At 39.2% G+C, this 23,709-nt stretch overlaps 1 protein-coding gene across 1 annotated transcript in view; it reads right to left on the bottom strand.

Moving 5' to 3' along the window:
* Nucleotides 1–23,709, bottom strand: part of kntc1 (kinetochore associated 1) — a 162,983-nt gene that overhangs the window by 9,912 nt on the left and 129,362 nt on the right. The window contains exons 53-61 of the mRNA XM_059988223.1: nt 23,553–23,671; nt 22,908–23,043; nt 18,351–18,446; nt 16,352–16,408; nt 14,126–14,180; nt 13,285–13,348; nt 4,938–5,067; nt 4,457–4,546; nt 2,994–3,139 (exon numbers count right to left, since the gene is read on the bottom strand). Of these exons, the coding sequence (XP_059844206.1) occupies nt 2,994–3,139; nt 4,457–4,546; nt 4,938–5,067; nt 13,285–13,348; nt 14,126–14,180; nt 16,352–16,408; nt 18,351–18,446; nt 22,908–23,043; nt 23,553–23,671 (893 nt within the window). The remainder of the gene's footprint in view (nt 1–2,993; nt 3,140–4,456; nt 4,547–4,937; nt 5,068–13,284; nt 13,349–14,125; nt 14,181–16,351; nt 16,409–18,350; nt 18,447–22,907; nt 23,044–23,552; nt 23,672–23,709) is intronic.

The raw sequence follows: 23,709 nt of genomic DNA, 5'->3' as shown, positions 1-23,709 counted from the left end.
ACACAGCAGGCTAGGCAGCATCTATAGGGAGAAGCGATGTCGACGTTTCGGGCCGAGACCCTTCGTCAGGACTAATTGAAAGGAAAGATAGTAAGAGATTTGAAAGTAGGGGGGGAGGGGGAAATGCAAAATGATAGGAGTAGACCGGAGGGGGTGGGATGAAGCTATGAGCTGGAAAGGTGGTTGGCGAAAGTGATACAGAGCTGGAGAAGGGAAAGGATCATGGGACGGGAGGCCTCAGGAGAAAGAAAGGGGGGAAGGAAGCACCAGAGGGAGATGGAGAACAGGCAAACAACTAAATATGTCAGGGATGGGGTAAGAAGGGGAGGAAGGGCATTAACAGAAGTTAGAGAAGTCAATGTTCATGCCATCAGGTTGGAGGCTACCCAGCCGGTATATAAGGTGTTGTTCCCCCAACCTGAGTTTGGATTCATTTTGACAATAGAGGAGGCCATGAATAGACGTATCAGAATGGGAATGGGACGTGGAATTAAAATGTGTGGCCACTGGGAGATCCTGCTTTTTCTGGCGGACCAAGCGTAGGTGTTCTGCGAAACAGTCTCCCAGTCTGTGTCGGGTCTCGCCAATATATAAAAGGCCACACCGGGAGCACCGGACGCAGTATACCACACCAGCCGACTCACAGGTGAAGTGTCGCCTCACCTGGAAGGACTGTCTGGGGCCCTGAATGGTGGTGAGGGAGGAAGTGTAAGGGCAGGTGTAGCACTTGTTCTGTTTACAAGGATAAGTGCCAGGAGGGAGATCGGTGGGAAGGGATGGGGGGGACAAGTGGACAAGGGAGTCGCATAGGGAGCAATCCCTGCGAAAAGCAGAAAGGTGGGGGGGGGGGGGGGAGGGAAAAATGTGTTTGGTAGTGGGATCCCGTTGGAGGTGGCGGAAGTTACGGACTGGGATCCTCTGAAGGTCCAAATTGAGAAGCTCGAAAATGGATCCTGAAGCCAACTGGAGTCAGTTGGCGTCGGAGACACGTTCCAAGGAAGGATATATGACTGTAATAGCAGATCTGGGTCAAAATATGAAAACTTTGTAACTCTGTAACTTCCGCCACCTCCAACGGGATCCCACTACCAAACTCATGGCCTCCTCTATTGTCAAAATGAATCCAAACTCCCTCTAGTGCTCCCCCCCCGCTTCTTTCTCCTGAGGCCTCCCGTCCCATGATCCTTTCCCTTCTCCAGCTCTGTATCACTTTCGCCAACCACCTTTCCAGCTCTTAGCTTCATCCCACCCCATCCGGTCTACTCCTATCATTTTGTATTTCCCCCTTCTCCCCTCTACTTTCAAATCTCTTACTATCTTTCCTTTCGGTTAGTCCTGACGAAGGGTCTCGGCCCGAAACGTCGACATCACTTCTCCCTATAGATGCTGCCTAGCCCGCTGTGTTCTCCCAGCATTTTGTGTGTGTTGTTGTTAGCCAATGCAAAAGCATTTTTAACTTAGGCTTAGAAGCAGATCACCAAGTTCTAGAAGTTGCAAAATAGAGGTAATTTATTTTTGAAGTTCCCACAGAAAAGTCAAAAACTACTACAGGCTTACAGCAGTTTGAAAGTCAGAGGAAGTGTACAATACAGTAACAAACACTTTAGGATCATCACATCCATACTGGCCATTACACCTTCTACACTAACCCTATTTATCAACAATAGGTCCATAGTTTTCCATACCTTAGTCATTCTAGAATGTTCTGAGAGTATCTGCCTGAATTACTTCCTCAGATAGTGAATACCAGATTCCAACCACTCTCTATGGAAAAGGCTCATTCAGGTCCTTATAAATCCATACCCCCTCAACTTAAACAAATATCTTCTTTTGACACCCCTATCATGGGAAAAAGATTCTTACTCTTTGTCCTCTTCATAATTTTTCTATATCTCTATCAGATTACACCTCAGCCTTTCTGCTCTCTCTTTATAACTAGAATGCTCAGTCCAGACAGTCTCATGAATCTCTATTCACTAGTGCAATCATATTCTTCCTATTGTGTTTTATATAAAAAATATTCTGACAAAAGCAAATACATGATACCAATTCTTTACCCACACATCACTGATTTCGATCTGTTAGAATACTTCCTACAGCTTTGAATGCTCTGCTTTATGAAAGTCACAAAAATTTTAAAAAAGCAGCTTAGATGGGTATCTTGGTCAATGTGGACTAGTTGCCCTGAAAGGCCTGTTTCCCTGCTACACGACTGTGACTCAAAAGGTTTTTCTGTCATAAAAGTCAAGACATTCTAGATATAAGAAATGATTAAAGAAACACATTCTTCATTTTCACAGTGAAGATTAAGAGGCTATCAAACAAATATTCAAATTTACACAGATCTTTGATAAGACAACTACAGAATATTTGTTGGTGATTATTACTGAGATATATAAAGTCAAGAATATTAACAAGTAACAAATGACATGGTTAAGAATATTCTCCAGCAACACACACAAAATGCTAGAGGAACTCAACAGATCAGGCACTATCTATGGGATGGAATAAACCACCAATGTATGGGGCTGCTGGTGGAGGAAAGGAGGAGTACAAGCTGGCAGGTAATACTGAAACCAGGTGAGAAAAAGGGGATGAAGAAAGAAGCTGGGAGGTGATAGGTGGAAGAATATTCTTGTATTTATGAATATTCTTTACTCCATTTTTTAAAGCATGGGACATAGAATCCATAAGTTTTTAGAAAGGGGAGTTTTAATTTTTTATTCACGAAGAAAAGGCAGGAGAACAGTATTACAGGCTGTTCTTCAGAGATGCAGATCTAAGTAAGATGGGGCAAATGATCTCTTCATCGGCTTTCTTTTAAATATAAAAACTCTGCCTGTAGCTGGGGTGACATAATATAAGTTTTACTTCAGTCCTTTGACTTAGAATTTTCTCAGCACTTAGGGGTATTTTGCAGAACAGTTGTTTTGTGAATGATTTAACTATTAACATCTATTCATATGCTCACACTTACAGCATTTTATACCTACCAACTCCTATTTACAAGGTAATTCACCAGCTCCTTCAGACGATTGTGTTCAATCATGTATTGCTTCAGAAAGGGAAAGAATTTTGATCCAATAAGCATCTCGTATTGTTTCTTGTCTGCAATGCTGCCTAATACCAACTCCTTAATCTTAAAACAAAGCAGAGGATTTATTAGGACTTGTTTTTAAAAAGAGAAGTGCAAACAGCTTAATCAGTCTTTCTCAGAATAAGGCAATACACTTGTCGCCCAGAGCCTGCAAACAATTAAACCAATACTTTTAAGGAATCAAATATAAAAGTCAATTAGCATTAACAATTCTGAAGACTGATCATCTTAAAACCACAAAACTGCTTCCATCCCTGCAATGTTGTCTGACTTGGGTCTTTTCCAGCATTATTTTATTTATATTTTGTACTTCTGCCATCTGCACCATTTTGCTTCTACAACAATGTTTTAGCCACAAAAGCAGATTGCAAAGAGCATGGTAACAGAACCAGTTTTCAAATAGAAACCTTATAAAATTGAGGGTTATACAAGCAATAATAAATGGAATATTACAAACAATATATATATAAATATGTATTTATATCCACCAGACTTGTCCAGGCATCAACACTGATGAAGATGGCAGTTTGTCATTAAAATGCCAGTTAAAGTCAACACCTATACCCGGCTGGAAGCCCGAGAAGAGTTTATCCATCACAAACTATAATTTCCTTTACTACTAACCAACTTCCTATGTCAATGACATGAGGAGTTAGGACAAAGAGCAGAGCTGTACTCAAGTAGATTTCCACAGACTGGCAGGATAACAGGACCAAGGAATAAAAAATGGAAAGCAATACTTGATACCTGGATAAGCTCTTAGTAAATACTTTAATCTATTGCATTTTTGAATTGTATCAAGTAGCACTAGTGGGAAATGATGATGATGGAAAGAAAATGTAGAGCTTGGGATCAAATCAGCAGATACAAATTGCACTAAGCTTGGCAGTAGCAACTTGATTCTAAATTGGCCAAAATCAGTACAATCTTAAAATCATTTCTATTATTAATTTAATACTAAATTGCATTTCACCCATTAGTTTTTATTGATATAATTTAAAAATGCAGTGGACTAAAGTATTCACTATGATTTTATCCCTGTATCAGGAATTGTCTTCTATCATCGGTTATCCTGCCTATCTGGAAATCTATTTGAATAGCAAAAGTCCTTACATATCATTTATTCATATCTTTTGAGTTCTTTCAAAGTTTAAAATCAAAATTTTCCATAGCATACTTCTCAAAAACTAATCATAGCATACTTCTCAAAAACTGAAATACTGACTAAATATAGATGACTATTGCTCATCTAATTATTCATGTTTTTAGGATAATACCCATACTAGTAACATTCTTTCATCTTTAGGGACAACACTTTGAAAATCAGCCCACTTTGTTTAGTACAATAGAATATTTTACCTTTGATGCATATCCTGCAACCTCTCCAGTCGTCATGTGATCAACAACTTGCTGCAAGAGGCTCATAGAATCAGCTGACAAAAGAAATCCCTACAACCACAATGAGACAAAAACAAAACTACTTGAACATCACAGGGAAATGTATGAAACTTTTATGTTCATTAATACTTCCAAAGTGGAAGTATGTCCATACACTGGTTCATACATGGATTCATTTTCTTTTAGTCGTCTGCTTGGCAGAAATAATGACAGTCCATTCAATAATATTATCTTAATTGATTAGAAACTAAAATAAACTCAACAGCTCCAGTCTAAGTTAAATTACACAATGCACTAAGATACACATACAAAATGCTGGAGGAACTCAAGAGGTCAGCCAGAATCTATGGAAAGGAATCAATAAGCAGTTTGTTTCAGGCCAAGACCCTTTTTTGCTAAGAAATTTTAAGTTGCTAATGATTACAGTTTCAAAAGCACATACCTGTATTCGTTGTTTCTTTTCTTCAGAATAAGGGATAAGTAGCAAACAACCTAGAGCAAAGGCTGACAACTCCAGCTGAATGTATTGTTTTGCAATGCCAATCAGATCAAGATCAGTAACAACAGGGCACCTTTTGGATCAGAAAATACACATATAAACAGCGTCACCAAACAAGTTAACATCATCTTAATGTGAAAATTGACTGAATCAAAGCAGAAATATTCTTCCATTTACTTAACCATTTGCTAATTTACATACAATAATATGGACTTTGTATAAACACACATTGCCTTGAACTTATTTACACAAAATACATTAACAAAAATTTGTCTGGAATGATAACATTCATGCCGTTAACAAAATACTGTTTCCAGTGGAGACCGCTCCATTGCCCAATCCTGTTTCCACCTCTTCCTTTCTTACATAAAATAAGGGTTGATAAGCTTCCTATTGCCCACTCCTTCCATGCCAATATCTACATTCAACACACCATATTCCATAATTTCTATCTTTAACATGATGTTAGCACCATGTGATGCATCTCCCTTTCTCCTTCTCTAAAGCATTGCAAATGAAATGTTGCCACTGCAACTCCCTTGGTTCATTTTTCCATCTCCCACAGTATCCACTCATGTTCTCACAGAACCTTTCGATGCAACCACAGGCAAAATGACACCTATTTTTTTTCTCTCTCAAACTTGCATAACTATTGTTATGCATATTTTGTACACTTGCAAGTTGCATACAGTGTAATTTGTTAATTTAAGTTTAAATTATGTTTGTCCCTGACTTGTAATGAAATAGCAAACACGAGGAAATCTGCAGATGCTGGGAATTCAGACAACACACACAAAATATTGGTGGAACACAGCAGGACAGGCAACATCTATAAGGAGAAGCACTGCTGACGTTTTGGGCCGAGACCCTTTGTCAGGACTAACTGAAAGGAAAGATAGTAAGAGATTTGAAAGTAGTGGGGAGAGGGGGAAATGCAAAATGATAGGAGAAGACTGGACGGGGTGGGATGAAGCCAAGAGCTAGAGAGGTGATTGGCGAAAGTGATACAGAGCTGGAGAAGGGAAAGGATCATGGGACGGGAGGCCTCAGGAGAAAGAAAGGGGGGGGGGTGCACCAGAGGGAGATGGAGAACAGGCAAACAACTAAATATGTCAGGGATGGGGTAAGAAGGGGAGGAGGGGCATTAACAGAAGTTAGAGAAATCAATGTTCATGCCATCAGGTTTGGAGGCCACCCAGCCGGTGTATAAGGTGTTATTCCTCCAACCTGACGCAGACTGGGAGACTGCTTCGCTGAACACCTACGCTCGGTCCGCCAGAGAAAGCAGGATCTCTCAGTGGCCACACATTTTAATTCCATGTCCCATTCCAATTCTGATATGTCTATCCATGGCCTCCTCTACCGTCAAAATGAATCCAAACTCAGGTTGGAGGAACAACACCTTATATACAGGCTGGGTAGCCTCCAACTTGATGGCATGAACATTGACTTCTCTAACTTCCGTTAATGCCCCTCCTCCCCTTCTTACCCCATCCCTGACATATTTAGTTGCTTGCCTGTTCTCCATCTCCCTCTGGTGCTTCCTTCCCCCCTTTCTTTCTCCCGAGGCCTCCTGTCCTATTATCCTTTCCCTTCTCCAGCTCTGTATCACTTTCGCCAATCACCTTTCCAGCTCTTGGCTTCATCCCACCCCCTCCGGTCTTCTCCTATCACTTTGCATTTCCCCCTCCCCCCACTACTTTCAAATCTCTTACTATCTTTCCTTTCAGTTAGTCCTGACGAAGGGTCTCAGCCTGAAATGTCGACAGTGCTTCTCCTTATAGATGCTGCCTGGCCTGCTGTGTTCCACCAGCATTTTGTGTGTGTTGTTTGTAATGAAATATGCTGTTGCTCCAAAAAGCTAATTTTCATGGCCTGTGTCATCAGAATCGAATTTATTATCACTGGCATGTGACGTGAAATTTATTAACTTAGCAGCAGCAGTTCAATGCAATACATAATCTAGCAGAGAAAAAATATAAAATAAAATAAAAATAATAATCAATGAACAAATAAATCAATTACATATATTGAGTAGATTAAAAAACACGCAAAAACAGAAATATTGCATAGTGTTCAAAGATTCAATGTCCATTTAGGAATCAGATGGCTGAAGGGAAGGAGCTGTTCCTGAATCACTGAATGTGTGCTTTCAGGCTTCTATACCTTCTACCTGATGGTAACAGTGAGAAAACAGCATGCCTTGTGTGCTGGGGATCCTTAATAATGGACACTGCCTTTCTGAGACACGGCTCCCTAAAGATGTCCTGGGTACTTTGTTGGCTAGTACCCAAGATAAAGCTGACTAGATTTACAACCTTCTGCAGCTTCTTTTGGTCCTGTGAAGGAGCCCCTCCATACCAGACAGTGATGCAGCCTGTCAGAATGCTCTCCATGGTCCAACTATATAAGTTTTTGAGTATATTTGTTGACATGCCAAATTTCTTCAAACTCCTAATAAAGTATAGCTGCCGTCTTGCCTTCTTTATAACTATAAGGGGTGATTGATAAGTTTGTGGCCTGAGGTAGGAGTCAATTTTAGAAAACCTAGAACATTTATTTTTCAACATAGTCCCATCAGGGGTGATTGATAAGTTCATGGCCTAAGATAGAAGGAGATGAGTTATTAACTTCAAACTTTCTGCATAATCACTCAAAGAGTTGACCTGCATGTGCATGTAACGAGAGCTGTATAACTCATCTCCTTCTACCTTAGGCCACAAACTTATCAATCACCCCTGCTGTGGACACTTTCTGGAGGTCCAAGATCCATATGCTCCATGACTGCTGGACTAAGTGTGCAAATGCAGGAGGGGACTATGTTGAAAAATGAATGTGCTAGGTTTTCTAAAATTGACTCCTTCTATCATAGGCCATGAACTTATCAATCACCCCGCATACATCGATATGTTGGGACCAGGTTAGATCCTCAGAAATCTTGACACCCAGGAGCTTGAAGCTGCTCACATTCTCCACTTCTGATCCCTCTGAGGATTGGTAGGTGTTCCTTTGTCTTACCTTTCCTGAAGTTCACACTCAGCTCTTTCATCTTACTGATGTTGAGTGCCAGGTTGTTGCTGTGGCCCCACTCCACTAGTTGGCATATCTCACTCCTGTACACCCTCTTGTGGAGATTCTACCAACAATGGTTGTATTGTCAGCAAATTTATAGATGGCATTTGAGTTATGCCTAGCCACACAGTCATGTGTATATAGAGAGTAGAGCAGCAGGCTAAGCACACACCCCTGAGGTGCGCCTGTGTTGATCGTCAGCAAGAAGGATCCCAATAAACCAAAGACCACAATAAACTTGAACCTGTTCTTTTACCTCTTCCATTCCCTGCATCCAGAGGCCCAAAAATTCTTTACAGATGATGCAGCAATTTATTTATTTAGTACTTGCAATGTGGACTCCTCTTTCTCAGAGACCTACAAACTTGCAGTAGTGACCCAGAGCTTCCACTCCGCTTTCATTCACCGTCTTGCTCTCAGTCTGATGTTGCTCTTTACCCTCTTTCTTCAGTTCCAACAAAAGCACAGAATATGCTAAAGGAAAGCTGCAGATTTTCCTCAGGAATCAACTTGAATTCAACAATTTTAGGTACCAGCCTTTACTGTTTTTGTCTGAAATAGCCAGTACTGATGCAGTTATTCTCTTCCTTCTGATGTTATCTAAATTACTGGGTTTTTCAGATATTTCTGTTCTTCATTGAGGGGTCACCATTGGAAAAGGATAGCAGTTTCAAGTTCCTGGGCATCAACTTCTCAGAGGATCTACCCTGGGCACAATACATTGATGCAATCACAAAGAAGGCATATCAGCAGCTCTACTTCATTATGAGTCTGAGGAGATCTGTTATGTCACCAAAGACTCTAGCAACTTTCTACAATGTACTGTGGAGAGCTTTCTGATTGTACCAGTCAGGTATGGAGCACGAGTTGCAAGGGGCAACAGAGGGTTGTAGACTAGCAGTTCCATCATGGGTAGAACCCTCCCCACCATCAAGAACATCTTAAGAGAGGTAGTGCCCTCAAGAAAGAGGCATCCATCATTAAACACCCTCGCCATCTGGTTCATGCCTGCTTCATCATACTACCATTGAGGAAGTGGCACAGCGTGAAGATGTACACTGAATGTTCTATGAACAGCTTCGTCCCCTCCACCGTCAGATATCTGAAAGATCCATGAACTCATGAACACTACTTGGATATTCGTCTTCTGCATTAGTTATTTATTTTGTAGCTTATAGCAACTGTTATGTTTTACACTGTAACACTACCACAAAACAATAAACTTCATGACATAGGTAGTGATAACAAGCCTGATTCTTAAGATATACTAGATGATACTTACTGTATTCCACTTACATTCTAAAGGCGCAGCCAGCCCAACTGCAATTCATTAACATCAGGCTGGGGAAAATGCCAATTAGTCCCTATGCCACATAAACTTGGTGTAAGAAACAATACCCTGTTGATTTCAAGAGTGATTTCAGGCCTGTGGCAGGCAATGGCAGTAAGTGATTGTTCCTTAAGAAATGAAACTTGTCACGGTTTACAATTAATCTTGTTAATAAAAAAAATTCAAATAATTAAAATCCTTAACAGAAACTTAAAGGGTGTGGATTTTGAAGATATGAAGCTGATGGGCTGGAAAGCAGGAGAAATGCATGAGCACTTGCAAGCATTTTTGTATTTTGATGCTCAAAGCTGAGGTACAAAGTGGAGTACCAGTACAATTCATCCTCTTTTTCTGCTTCCAGTTAGATCAGGTATGCATGAACAATTAGTAGACTGGGACCAGCACAATGTGACCCAATATTTTATCACAACAATGACATCTTTGATAATGTAGAACCACTTCAAGAACACAAACTGCAGAAAATAGGAACAGGAATAGGTCACCTTGGACATCAAAATATTGCCCTGCAATTGAACATGATCAGAGATGATCTACCCCAGACCTTAATCACTCAATTCTCAGTAGATCTCAATTCCCAATCTTTCGAAGAAATATCTACTCTCTAAGTATGCCCAGTAACCTCATCTCCACAACCCTCTGAAATAGTGCAGATGCTCATCACCAACTATGAGAACTCGTTTGCATATTAGTTTTAAAACACAGCCTCTTCATTTTGTAAACAAGGGAAAATCAGCAGATGCTGGAAATCCAAGCTACACATACACAAAATGCTGGAGGAGCTCAGCAAGCCAGGCAGCATCTATGGAAAAAAGTACAGTGGATTTTCAGGCCGAGACCCTTGGTGCTCCATCTGTTGTACAAGAAATCATGTTCCTAATCGGAATACCTTTATCCTCAATAAACATTTTGAGCTAGCCATAGATTGATTCTCTGTTGATATTTCTTTTAAATTCTTTTACAGAAGAGAATTTCACTAATAAACTTTTCCATTTTTGATCAACCTTATATATGCCTCATTCTTTCGCACAGTTGACTCATCCAGTTGTATCCCAAACTCTGTGTATAGTTGATATTCAGTGTCTTCACTCATTTCGTCAATACAACAAGCTACAGAATTATTACTCAGAAGAATTGATTTTAAAATACAGGTATCCATTTTGAGGGCAGTTGTGAACACTTCTGACACAGCAGGCATTATTAATCTTTCACCAAATGTATGATATTTTCCATACTTTGCCATCATTTTGGAAAAGTTATAAGAAACAATGAGACCACTATCAAGGTCATTTTTAGCTTTCTTGGCAAATGACTCACGCATGCGATGCTTTTCAAATGCTTCATTTGTCTTCTGGAACTAAGTAATAACACAAAATAGCCTTTTCAGGGTGTCTTTTACAGAAGAGTTCCTGTAATCTGATGGTGTCATGGCTTCATTATACAGTACAGTATTACAAGTAAGACATGTGGAGCGTCACTGATCTGATAGGAGTGGAATAAAACCATACTCCAGGTATGTAACATTGTATTGACTCACTCTCTGTAGTTACAGTTTCTTAGCAGGATTAAAATTTAATGCATCACTGCCTTCACTCAGAGATTGTGCCATATGTATTTATCGATCATTAACAGGGCTAAATTAAAATTTTAAAAATTAACACTAACTGGGAATGCCTATCGGATGTTGACAACAGCAGCGAGTTGACACAGATGGAACTATGGTAGTGGCAGTGAAAGGAATTTCAGATTAGAATCTGAATGTTAATCGGGATAGAGCCAGTGTTCAGCAAGCTACCTTTAAACTATTCCAATTAGCATGATTGACCAATCACGCAAGGTCTCATAGAAACATAAATAGGTGCAGTAGGCCATTCGGCCCTTCGAGCCTGCACTGCCATTCAGTATGATCATGGCTGATCATCCAACTCAGAACCCTGTACCTGCTTTCTCTCCATACCCTCTGATCCCTCTAGCCACAAGGGCCATATCTAACTTCCCCTTAAATATAGCCAATGAACCAGCCTCAACTGTTCCCTGTGGCAGAGAATTCCACAGATTCACCACTCTCTGTGTGAAGAAGTTTTTCCTCATCTCAGTCCTAAAAGGCTTCCCCTTTATCCTTAAACTGTGACCCCTCATTCTGGACATCTCCAACATTGGAAACAATCTTCCTGCATCTAGCTTGTCCAATCCCTTTAGAATTTTATACATTTCAATAAGATCCCCCCTCAATCTTCTAAATTCCAGTGAGTATAAGCCTAGTCGATCTAGTCTTTCTTCATATGAAAGTCCTGCCATCCCAGGAATCAATCTGGTGAATCTTCTCTGTACTCCCTCTATGGCAAGAATGTCTTTCCTCAGATTAGGGGACCAAAACTGCACACAATATTCTAGGTGCGGTCTCACCAAGGTCTTGTACAACTGCAGTAGAACCTCCCTGCTCCTGTACTCAAATCCTTTTGCTATGAATGCCAACATACCATTTGCCTTTTTCACCACCTGCTGTACCTGCATGCCCACCTTCAATGACTGGTGTACAATGACACCCAGGTCTTGTTGCACCTCCCCTTTTCCTAATCAGCCACCGTTCAGATAATAACGTTTTCCTGTTCTTGCAACCAAAGTGGATAACCTCACATTTATCCACATTAAATTGCATCTGTCATGAATTTGCCCACTCACCTAACCTGTCCAAGTCACCCTGCATCCTCTTAGAATCCTCCTCACAGCTAACACCGCCATAATTCCCAGAGACAGTTCTTGACTGCACATTTGAAGCAGAGGTCTCTTTGAAAACTTCAAGAGAAATCCTTGGGGTCTGCGGTTACATTGATTGGCTCTAATTTACTGTTTGGTTCTGGCCAGTACTGTATTGTTCCTTGACCTATTTTCTGTAGATCTGTAGAGAAAGCTGAGCGGGTGTACTTGAGTTAACAACTGTTAAATTGCATGAACTTGTTCCATGCCACAAGTCAAGGGGAACCACTGAGCTAAATTATGCATCCCTTTTGTCTGTTGGTAAGGTCGGATCAATTGCCGAATTCCAGATGTGTGACGATGAGTGCTCACCGCCTGCAGAGTTATGGTTCTTCCTGTGCACCAGTGTCTCATCTTTTTTTCCCCCAAAAATGCCTGCTCTAACAGTTGGTCCAGCCTCATGCCTCTAGTTAGGGTGCTGTTTACAGCACCCCCTCTCCAAATCTTGAACGCCCCTGACGACGATCTCCATTTCCCCAAACACCCCTTTGGGACACGTACGTTCCCCGATGAGAAATCACTTTGTAGAGATCTGTTTTCACTTTGACAAAAGAAAGTAACTTTTTCTGTTGATCAGTGTCAGAGAAAAAATTAAATCCACTGTGATTCAATGTTGTAAAACAATAAAACATGAAACCTTCAGGGTTGCGGGGGGGTGGCAGGGATACTTTTTATAGGCACCGTAAATATGAACATATAGTGTATGAGTGTCTTTGCTGAAATTCCCAAAAAAGGCAAGAGAAAAAATAGATGTTAATTTTAGATAGCTGATGAGCAAGAAAAAAAATGCTTCGGGAAAAATTGTTAGTGAACATGTTTTCCAGGTTGTAATAGTAACAAGCCTATCTGTAAATTAAGCCCTTGTTAGCATCACTGTAATTAACTGCATAACTAATAGCCCTAGAGACATTTGTTTTAAATCTGTTCATTCCAAATAGACTTTTCCCCACTGTATACGAATGGGCAGGCTCCATAAACACCACATAAACTCCAAAGTTTAGTCCAAATCTTTACTTTGATGACAACTTTTTTGCTAAGCCATTAAAATGGGGATTAAAAAAAACTTAATTTGTAATGAGGCATAATATATGATTTTTATTTGGTAGCACTTACTTGATCAAGAGTACAAATGAATCATAACAAGCCTTCAATTGTTTTGGGTTTGGTGGACACGAGGCTGGATAAAGAATTGAAAGTGCATATTTAATTTCAAAGCTGCATGTTTTCAGAACAGGAAGTAGTCTCAGTTTTAATGGTACTTCTAAAAATTTGAAGGCCAAGTACATTAAGAAAGCCTCTGAAAGATATTTTGTTTATTAAATAGTCATAACACATCATGCAAAGTGATAAACATGGCTGAGATAAGTACAAGTTTATCAGACCAGCAGAGCCGATTGGCTGCCTCGTTCAACTTCTGGATTCTCAGGCCACGCAAAGCATTAAGCCAAATTTAATATGGGATCTCTCAGGGAAAGTGCATTCCCTTCTTATTTTTGGTAATGTCTTACATATTTCTTAGTACAACATTGCATTTCAGTGTACCATGGTCATGCAAGCTGTCAATATTGGATGCTGCAGCATAAAACAAGTGATTTTTTAAAAAAAGTTATTTACCATGACTTGTCACATTGCCCAAGTCAATAGACAACACCCAACCACCATGCCAACTCCAATGCCTTAACAGCTTATGTAAATCTAAAGGGCTCAGAACCGAGTCTTGTCTTTACCTTACCCCACAAATGGAGATGAACACTTCATGATTTTACTACACCACTCATAAGTACAGCTTCATCTTCACTTGCTCAAATTGATTTTGAGAACTAATATATTTTGTACTAAAATTAACACATTAACAACACACTAGAGCCTATGTTCCAGCATCTGTAAAATAACTTCAAAAGGCTGATTCTAACAATTGCATCTCCAATTGTATTTCAAAAGAAAATCTTCTTACCTGAAAGGAAAGGTGCAAGTATCACATTGCGCCATGCCCTGGTAAAATTGGGGATCTGTTCAAAATAAATTTACTTTTCAACAATGGCTGAAAAAAAGCAGTACTTCTATTGCTAATCAGAACATTTAAGAGTTTGTAACATAAAGAAAGAAGCTTTCCTTTGAAATTGAAAATAGGAGGTATTGATATTGTCAAGCTTCACTCAGAGCTGGAAGAATTAACATTTGCCAACATTGCCTGGCAGATCTTCATTAGTACTTTATTGATCCTTCCTTTCACTTTGGATTTTGAGAAAAAATTAAGAGTAAGGTGAGCACAAGGGTAAATGAAAGCAGAAAAATAATTGTGCTTGCAAGAGAAAAACCACAGGCTGTTCCAAGAACATGGACAGAAGATTTAACACATCCATGACCATCAATTGGATAACACAAACAGTTATGGTGAGTGAGAATAGATTGAGTTCATATTAGGTGGATGAATAAATGGAACAAATAGAAATGAGTGAGTATAATCTATTTATTGTAAGTGATAAAGATAGGAACTAAATATGCTAAGATACACGACTTTTAGAAGAGGCACACAAAGTGGATATAGAGGAGGAATAGCCACAATAATAAAGTTAGTGGAGAATAAGGATCTGAGCTTATTAAATCAAACATCAGCCTGATGAGCATTATATACAAGCATCCAAACAGCAAAAACAATGGTGGGAGGGTGCAGTCATTGTCAAAATACTGTTCACAACCAGTATCAATTATTCAGATGAGAGAACAAGTGTAATGCATCAAGTTTTTACATGATACAAAAAACTTCAGAATAATAGATAAAGACAGGTGGAATATTATGTGGAAAGTCGAGGAAGGATGAGTTTTTTTTCATAAAATGCTGTAAGATTGAATGGCATTGGTATTTAGAAGTACATGGGTGTCTTTGTACAATTCAGAAGTGGAAGTTGCACTTTACTACAAAAGGATCATAATTCAAGAGTAGACACATCTTGATTCCAGAGCATCCTGGTGAATCCACATCTGGAATACTGTGTACCTGTTTGGTCTCTTACCCAAGGAAAGATATACAACAAAGGAAGGGCATGGACTGAAGGTTCACCTGACCAATTCATAGAATGGCAGTTCTACCATTAGAGGAAAGGTCAAGCACACCAAGCCTATACCCTCATGTTTAAATAAAAAGATGATTTCATGAAAACGTACCGAAGTCTAATATGGCTTTACAGTGTGAATGCAGAGTTGAAGTTTCCCCTGACTGGTGAGAACCAGGGTTTATGGTTTCAGGCAAAGAGGTTCGCCATTCAGGACAAAGATATGATAGAAATTTCTTTACCTGAAAGGTGAGAAATCTTTGGAATTCTTTATCCAAAAGGTCTGTGGACACTGAACAGCTCGCAGTACAAATCATGATAGAAACTGATTGATTCTAGGTATTTAGGGAATCAAGGAATATAATGCAGGAAAACTGACTGTAACAAAAGGTCAGCATGATCTTATTTAATGGGGATGCAGGCACATGTGGCCAAATGGCTCACTCCTGCTTCCATTTCTGATGTTCTTAATTAAGCTCAATTTCCTTTGCAAGCATTCTGTATTTTCCTCACAGCTTACTTTTCACCTTATTTTGCGTCACAAGTAACCTTGAATGTGCAGAAGCCTATCGTCCAGCCATTAATATAAAATTATGGAGCCAAGATCCCGTGCTAATGTTGGTGGTGTCACCCCACTAGTACCCATGCTTTAATCATTATTCTCTCATGCCCCAATCTCATATAATGTAACAGCCCTTTGAAGCACCTTATCAAATTTCCTTGGAAACCCAGACATGCCATTTTAGTATCCTTAAACTATACAGTAAAAGCTCTTTAATGGGGATTTTAGTTCTTACTGTCATTAACCCTCAGACTTTTCTGCACAGCAGACAAATAAAACTTGTTTTAACATCACAGCCATTTCTTCATTGACCTTTAAAATTTCTCATAATTTTGTTTCTAAGAGTTTTAACAGAGCTGGAACAGAACACAAAAGATGACTGAAAAATTGATGTCACGGTTTGTGAACATTTGCAACTGCATTACCAATTTATTTTTCACATACATAAACGAATGATCTCATCAGATGCCAAGTGAAGAAGTCAATTGGACTCTTATTGGTGTTTAATCTTAATGTGGCTAGAGATGATCAAAAATCCACAATGCAAAGCAAAATTCATACATACCTGCCACAGAGAGTGTAATGCAGTAAGTGCTAATAAAACTTTGCTCAAGTAGTTAGTCTATAACAAACAAATATTGAAATTTAGAACAAAACCTTATATTTGGTTTAAACAAAAGTACATACTTAGTGTTGTAAAATATATTTTAAAGAGTATTAAAGCAATATAATGACAGCGTTTGGAACCTCCGAACTCAAACTTGTTAAAGTATTCCATAACTTGCTTCAGTACTTTGGAAAAAACAATAAATATCGACAACCATGACAGTGGTGGGGCTCATCACCAATAACAAGATGGCCCACAGAAGGGGTGGCAGAGCTTGAGGCCAGGTGCCAAGGGAATAACCTCTTCCTTAATGACAACAAGACAAAAAAAAGCGTTATCAACTTCAGGAAGACTTGGGCCACTCACACTCACACTCCAAGCAGTTTCAACCCCTTGGAGTGCACACCTTGCGCAACCTCTCATAGTCCCGGAACACATCTGATACAATCAGGAAAGCTCACTAACACCTCTACTTTCTGAGGAGGCTGAAGAGAACTGTACTATGCACATCCATACTCACATCCTTCCACAGATGCACAGCAGAGTGCATGAATCCTAACGTGCTGCATCAGGAAAAAAACCGTAAGTCACTTTCAGGGTACAAATGAGTTTTTAAGGAATATAAATAAAAGTTTATGCCTGGCTTAAGAGAGAAATCAGGAGGGCAAAGAGAAGGTGCCAGGTAGATTTGGTAGGTAGGGTTAATGAAGTCCCAGGAGGTCCTTCAGTTATATTAACAGTAAATGGATAACTAGGCAGAGACCAAGTCTTCTTGAAGACCATCAGGACTGTCTGTGTATGGAACTGCAGGAGATTGCCAGTTTTTTTTTGTCCTTTTCTCCTCAGTGTTTACTAAGGAGAATATGATAGATGCCAAATAAATGGGCTTTGAGGTCTTGAATCATGTGCACATTTACAGCTTTGAAACACATTAAAGTGGGCCAATCCCCAGGGCCTAGCTAAGTGCATCCCTGGGATGTAAAGGAAGAATTCACCTTAGTCCTTGTAGAGTTTTTGTTTCATCGTTAGCCACTGGTAAAGTTCCACTCGACCAGATGATGGCTAATGTTCTTCCATTGTTAAAAAAGGGTAGCAAGGACAGGCTAAGGAGCTACACGTCAACGAGACCAATTCCAGTTTTAGGGAAGTTACTAAAGAAAATATTAGAAACAAGATCTACTATCACTTGGATAGTTAAGGCCTGATTGGGAGTAGTCAGCATGGTTTTGTGTGTTGAAGACCATGTTTGACAAATCATTTGGAGTTTTTTTAAAAGAGGTTAACTAAGGGAATCAATGACTTTTGCGGCTGTGAATTTTGTTTAAAGAGACTTCAGTAAGACATTTGGATTCATGCATGGAGGAGATGGGTTTAGAGGGTTATGGGCCGAATGCAGGAAACTGGGAGCAGCAAGGAGGATATTGTGGTTGGCTTGAACAGTTGGGCCAAAGGGACTGTTTCAGTTCTTTATTTCTGTATGATTCTATGACCTTTTCTTTGTAAACATTTTCTTCATCTTAATATGTACGTAAATACAAGCTGATATTGAATCCCAAATATTCCCTTAAGTATTTAGATGACCACTTGAAATAAGTGAATGTGGGAAATGGGGTCAGTGTAGACTTCACACTGCTGTCTATAAAGAGTCTGTATGTTCTCCCTGTAACTGCATGGGTTTCCTCCAGATGCTACAGTTTCCTCCCACAGTCCAAAGATGCACTGATTGATAGGTTAATTGTCCTTTGATTAGGCTAGGATTAAATCAGAGGTTGCTGGGCGGTGCAGCTTGAAGGGCCAGAAAGGCCTATTCTGCGCTATATCTCAATAAATAAAACAAAAACAGCTAGCATAGTCATAATGAGCAAGAGAACCTATTTCCATGCCATGTGACTCCATAAATGCATTTTACTTTTTTTGGATATGAATGCACACAGAATTGGCTGTATTAATCACTCACCATATTAAAAGCCAGTAATTTCTGAAGTATTCCATTCCATAGCTGTGGGTCATACACCTTGTACTCCAAGCTCAATTCAGTAATCAATCTAACAGCCTTTGAATAACAAAAAAATGTTGTTTACTATTAGAGTTTCTGAAGAAGTCAGTGCCTAAATGTTATTACGATGCTCTTAAAATATCTGTCTAAATAACTAACATACTAACAAGCAAACATTTATCATATATAAATGCACATAATTTCCAGGAACTGGGAATTACAAACTCAGGATAAAGCAATGCCCATTTAAGACTAAGGAGGAGCTTCTTTTCTTAGGGATGAGAATTTTTGAAATTTGCCATTAAAGAGCTGAATGTTCAGACACATTAATATGCCCAAAGTTGAGAAAGACTCTTGAAATTCAGGAATCGTGGGTAAATGGGTTCATTGAGAAAAAATAGATCGTCATGACTTTAATTAATAGCAGAGTAGGTTCCAAAGCGTTCAAAGCTCTCATTATTGTTCATGTTTTCTTTACGATGGATATAATAAAAAATCTTTGTTTTAAGTAGTGCAGATATTTAAATAATTAAGAATAAAATCTATATTTCTACCTAGCATTTTCAAAGGAACATTAAAATTGTCAATTTGGAGAGGAAAGGAGCAAAGCAATATTTTTGACAGATTACTAGGGCTCAGGAGTTGGGCCGATACTAGTATAATGTTTAGGGAATGAACATAGGTAAATGAAAAGTGTGGCAATGGAGGAGTAATATAAAAGCAATTATCATAATTCAGTTGGATGTAATGGAACACTACAGATGCAAAAGTTTTCAATTTATAAAAGCCCATTTTTACCAGGTTGAGAAAACTATTTAGCAAAAGTGAACTGAAAACAGCTTTTTGAAAGAAAATCAGCTTCAGAGAGGAGATTGAGAAAGTAGGTGCTCAGGCCAAATATGTATACAATAAAAGACAGAAATCCCATATCTCAATCTTTATACTGAGGAAGTTTATGGCAAACATTGAAAGTAAAACATTGAAAATATAAACTATAACAAACATTCAAGAGCAACAAAAACATTTCAACAAAAAGTATTTAGTAAGTAAAAGGTGGTGAATAGAAAATATATTGAAAGGCATAATTAAGGAATTAAAATGTGAAAGAAAAGCACAGCAAGGAGTTAGTCCTGCTCGAGATCAAAATGATTAAGACAGAAGACAGTCATTGTTCAAAATTGATACCTTGAATCTGTCTTCATGAAAGAGTGAGAATAACACATACAGTTGAAGTTACACATACAAAATGCTGGAGGAACCCAGCAGATCAAGCAGTATCTACACAGAGGAATAAAGAGCCGCCATTTCGTGCCAATATCCTTCATCAGGACTGGAAAGAAAGGGGCAGAAGCCAGAAAAAGAAGATGGGGGAGTACAAGCTAGAAGATAGTAAAACCAGATGAGGGGTAAAGTAGCAGGTGGGAGAGGAAGGGATGAAGTGAGAAGCTTGGAGGTGAAAGGTGGAAAAGGTAAGGTGCTGGAGAAGGAATCTGATCTGATGGGAGAAAGGGAAGGTAGAAGGGCACCAGGAGGTGATAAAGGGCAGGCGTGGAGAAGACTCAAAAGTGGAGCCAGAATGGGGAATGGAAAAAGAGGAGGGAGAAGGGGAAGAAATTACTGGAAGTTAAAGAAATCAGTGATCATGCAGTCAGGTTGCAGGCTACCCAGACAGAATATGAGCTATTCATCTTCCGAGCTGAGAGGGGCCTCAGTAATACAGACATTGATATTAAAGTGGAAGAATGAGGTAATTCATATTGTTACACCCATGGCACCCTCCTTTTTGAGAATCGCAAGATCACTATTAAGTCAGGTCAGGAGACCCAGGAAATGAGAGAAAGACATGCAGAATCCACAAAGAGTTTGGAATGTGTCCCGGCCTCCGAAAGGCGGAACCATTGATAACGGCTATTGTCTCTTGGAGACGGAATTGTATATTGAATACTGTACAATTCATCGAAGCCCCCAGGCAATGAACCGGGGGGGGGGGGGGGGGGGGTTGGTGGAGGGATTGCATCATCCCAACCTGATTGACATCTGAGACCTTGTGAGTCAGGATAAAAGAGGGTCTGGGGAACAGCTCCTTTAGATGCACCAGAAGAAAAGCTAGAACTCCCGTAACAGCGTAATAGCGAAAGCCGGTGGAAAAGCCCACATGCGTCCTTTTCCATTTGCCTCGGAATTGGTGGGCCTTTACCATGGAAGCACGGCTTTAGCTAACCACAAAGGGGAAATCAGCCCCCAACGACTCTCGAAGGATTGACATCATAAAAGGAATGGGCAAGTTAAACCATCTTTCTCTCCAACCAAAAAGCTGCAGCTTGAATGAACTTGAGTGACTTTTATATTTCCATCTGACAATACATTATCCCCTAGACAACGATAGAGCTATTTTTTATTGATTATTATTATACCCACACTTTTAGATTTAGTATTGACGACGTATATTATCTATATGTTTGCATTGATATTAATTTTGTGTATTTTTATCAGTAAATACTGTTAAAAATAGTACCATCAGACTTCAACGGACCTCTCTATCTTTGCTGGTAAGTGACCCAGTTACGGGGTACGTAACAATATACAGTCGGCCCTCCTTATCCGTGGATTCCGTATGAGCGGATTCAACCAACCGCGGATCGGGGAAACCCAGAAGTTCCCTCTCCTGCACTCGTTGCTTGACCATATACAGACTATTTTTTCTTGTCATTATTCCCTAAACAATACAGTATAACAACTATTTACATAGTATTAGGTATTATAAGTAATCTAGAAATTACTTAAAAGTACAGGCAGTCCCCGGGTTATGAATGAGTTCCATTCCTGAGTCCATCTTTAAGTCAGATTTGAAGTTGGAACAGGTAGATCTGGTATTATTTAGCTTCAGTTAGTCAAACGTTTTTCTTAGTATATAGTACATATTTTACCTTTCTATGCATATAAAACATTTAAGAAACATACGTATTTCAATAATTTAACCACTGCGTTGCTTAGTAATAATTGTAGCTTTCATCGGGGCAGGGCCTTTCACATTCTCTGTTAAATTTGTTCCGATCGTTGACTGACTGTAGCCTAACGCTTTTCCAATGACCATCGGCGTTTCACCTTTTTCCAATCGTTTTATTACTTCCACCTTATTTTCAATCGTGATCGTGACTATTTTCATGAACAGAAACACTGTGGATTCAGAGCTGCGCCGCAAGGTCCTAATGCCCACCACACGGAGAGATGTTAAATAAAGTCTGGGGTTCTGCTGAGTCCTAAAGACTCATGATACATGTTAAATAAGGAACTTGAGCATCTGTGAATTTTGGTATCTGCGAGGGGTCCTGGAACCAATCCCCTGCGGATAAGGAGAGCCGACTGTAATGCACAAAGCATGCACAAGAGGGTCTAGTATCTTTAAAAGTGGATAAATTACCAGTGCTAGATAAAATGAATGCCAGATGCAAAAAACAAGACAGGAAATATAATAGGTCCATAATTTTTCAAAGATCTTTGACCAACTTCAAATACAGCATTGAGTGAGTGGGCTGTATCCTTGGAAAAGAAAGTGATACAGTGTCAGTCGATCTTAATGCTATTGGAAAGGATTCTGAGGAACAACATAAAAGAGTATTCTGAGGGGCACATGTTAATCAAGATTCAGTTTTTTTGTTATTTTGAAGTGAGTGATGTGGAGAGTGCTTTCGATGGACCCTTTGTGGATTTTACTAAGGTATTGACTAAGATTGACAAGGAGGATATTAAATGTTAAATGTCCATTAAAATCCAATGGCATTAGCCAGTCTGGCTTAAAAAATGGTTTAACGGGAAATGTTAATGATAAGTGGGAGTTTTAGTGATTGGAAAGGTATGTGAAATTGGGTTCTGTGGTGATCAATATTGGGCCCACACTTTCTTTGATATATATGACCTGAACTTGAATTTAAGAGCAATGATTAAAAGGTTTGCCAACACCAAAGTCAGCAGTGTGGTTGCTAGATAAAAATGTCTAAATATCATTGAACAGTCAAGTGGGGACAGAATTTACAAGTGAAATTCAATCTAAAAAAAATGCAGGGACGTTGTCCAGAATGGAGAATCATACTTAGCAGCTGACTAGAATTGATGCTTTCTTTGCAATCAAGAAAGGGAGATGTAATTGAAATGCATATAGTCATGAGAGGCTTACCCATACTGCAGAGGACAGACCTATTTTTCCTGGCAGAGAGCTCAATAATTTGATACTAAAAAATTCAGGGAAGTTTGGAAGCAAAATACTTCCACAGTAAGTGGGGGACTGTAATTCACCTCCTAAAAGGCTTTAGAATGTACAGAAGGTTTTATGAAGCATCAATTCTTTCTATCATTTGTGCTGGTGTCTGACATGATGTTCTTAGAAAGATCAGGGAACTAAGTATAAATACATCATGTGACAGATAAATAATACAAACCAAAGACATATTTTCTAGGCAGAATATTAGGAGAGATGCTGCATTTTATGTTCATTAAACATGCACAAATTTTTGTACTAACTTTTGGCTCGTGGTTGTGGTTCTTCCATAAACCTTTGATCATGCCTTCCTTGGGACTGCTGTGGAACGATTCAACAGTGTATGGTATATTCAAGATTTCAAATTCAGCCAAATAAATGCAATACTTCAAGTAAAGCCTAAAAGAATCAGAAACAGATTTATTCTAACTGACATATGTCATGAATTTTGTTGCTTTGCAGCAGCAGTTAAGTGTAAGTCATAAACATTACTACAAGTTACAAAAATAAATAGTGCAAAAGACAAATGACGAGGTAGGATCGTGGATCATATAAATCTGATGGCCGTCTTAGACCTACCATGGTATAAAACTAATCTCACAAAGACCCAAGCTAAAATTGGGAAGTTTCAAGCTGAAATATTCAATACCAAAATGACAGCACATTTACCCATTAAGCCAAATACTTGGTTGCGAGAAGAGGAGGAAAAATTTCACATTTTCAAAAAATTTTTGCTTAACTGGCAACATATTTTAGAATTGCAGGCTCTGAACCATACAAAAATGGAAAATACAAGACCTGTAACAACTTGGAAATATATTTTTCTAAATTCTATGCAGAGGAATGCTAATTGTTTGAATTGTAAGTTTCATTAATAAGCATTTATCAAATAACTTATAGCAACTTACTTGACTTGTTGAATGGATTTCTGACTGACATTTAATATGGTCTCACTGTCTGCAACATGAAGAAGACACTGCAAAGCACGGCGTCTATGGGCAAATGTTATTTGAGCACCACTGAAAGGCTAGAAAAATAACAGAAATATGTCTATTCAACAAGCAT

Source organism: Hypanus sabinus, chromosome 13, assembly GCF_030144855.1.
Source record: "Hypanus sabinus isolate sHypSab1 chromosome 13, sHypSab1.hap1, whole genome shotgun sequence".
In the NCBI taxonomy this organism is placed as follows: domain Eukaryota; kingdom Metazoa; phylum Chordata; class Chondrichthyes; order Myliobatiformes; family Dasyatidae; genus Hypanus; species Hypanus sabinus.
This window is presented reverse-complemented; position numbering and strand designations above follow the sequence as displayed.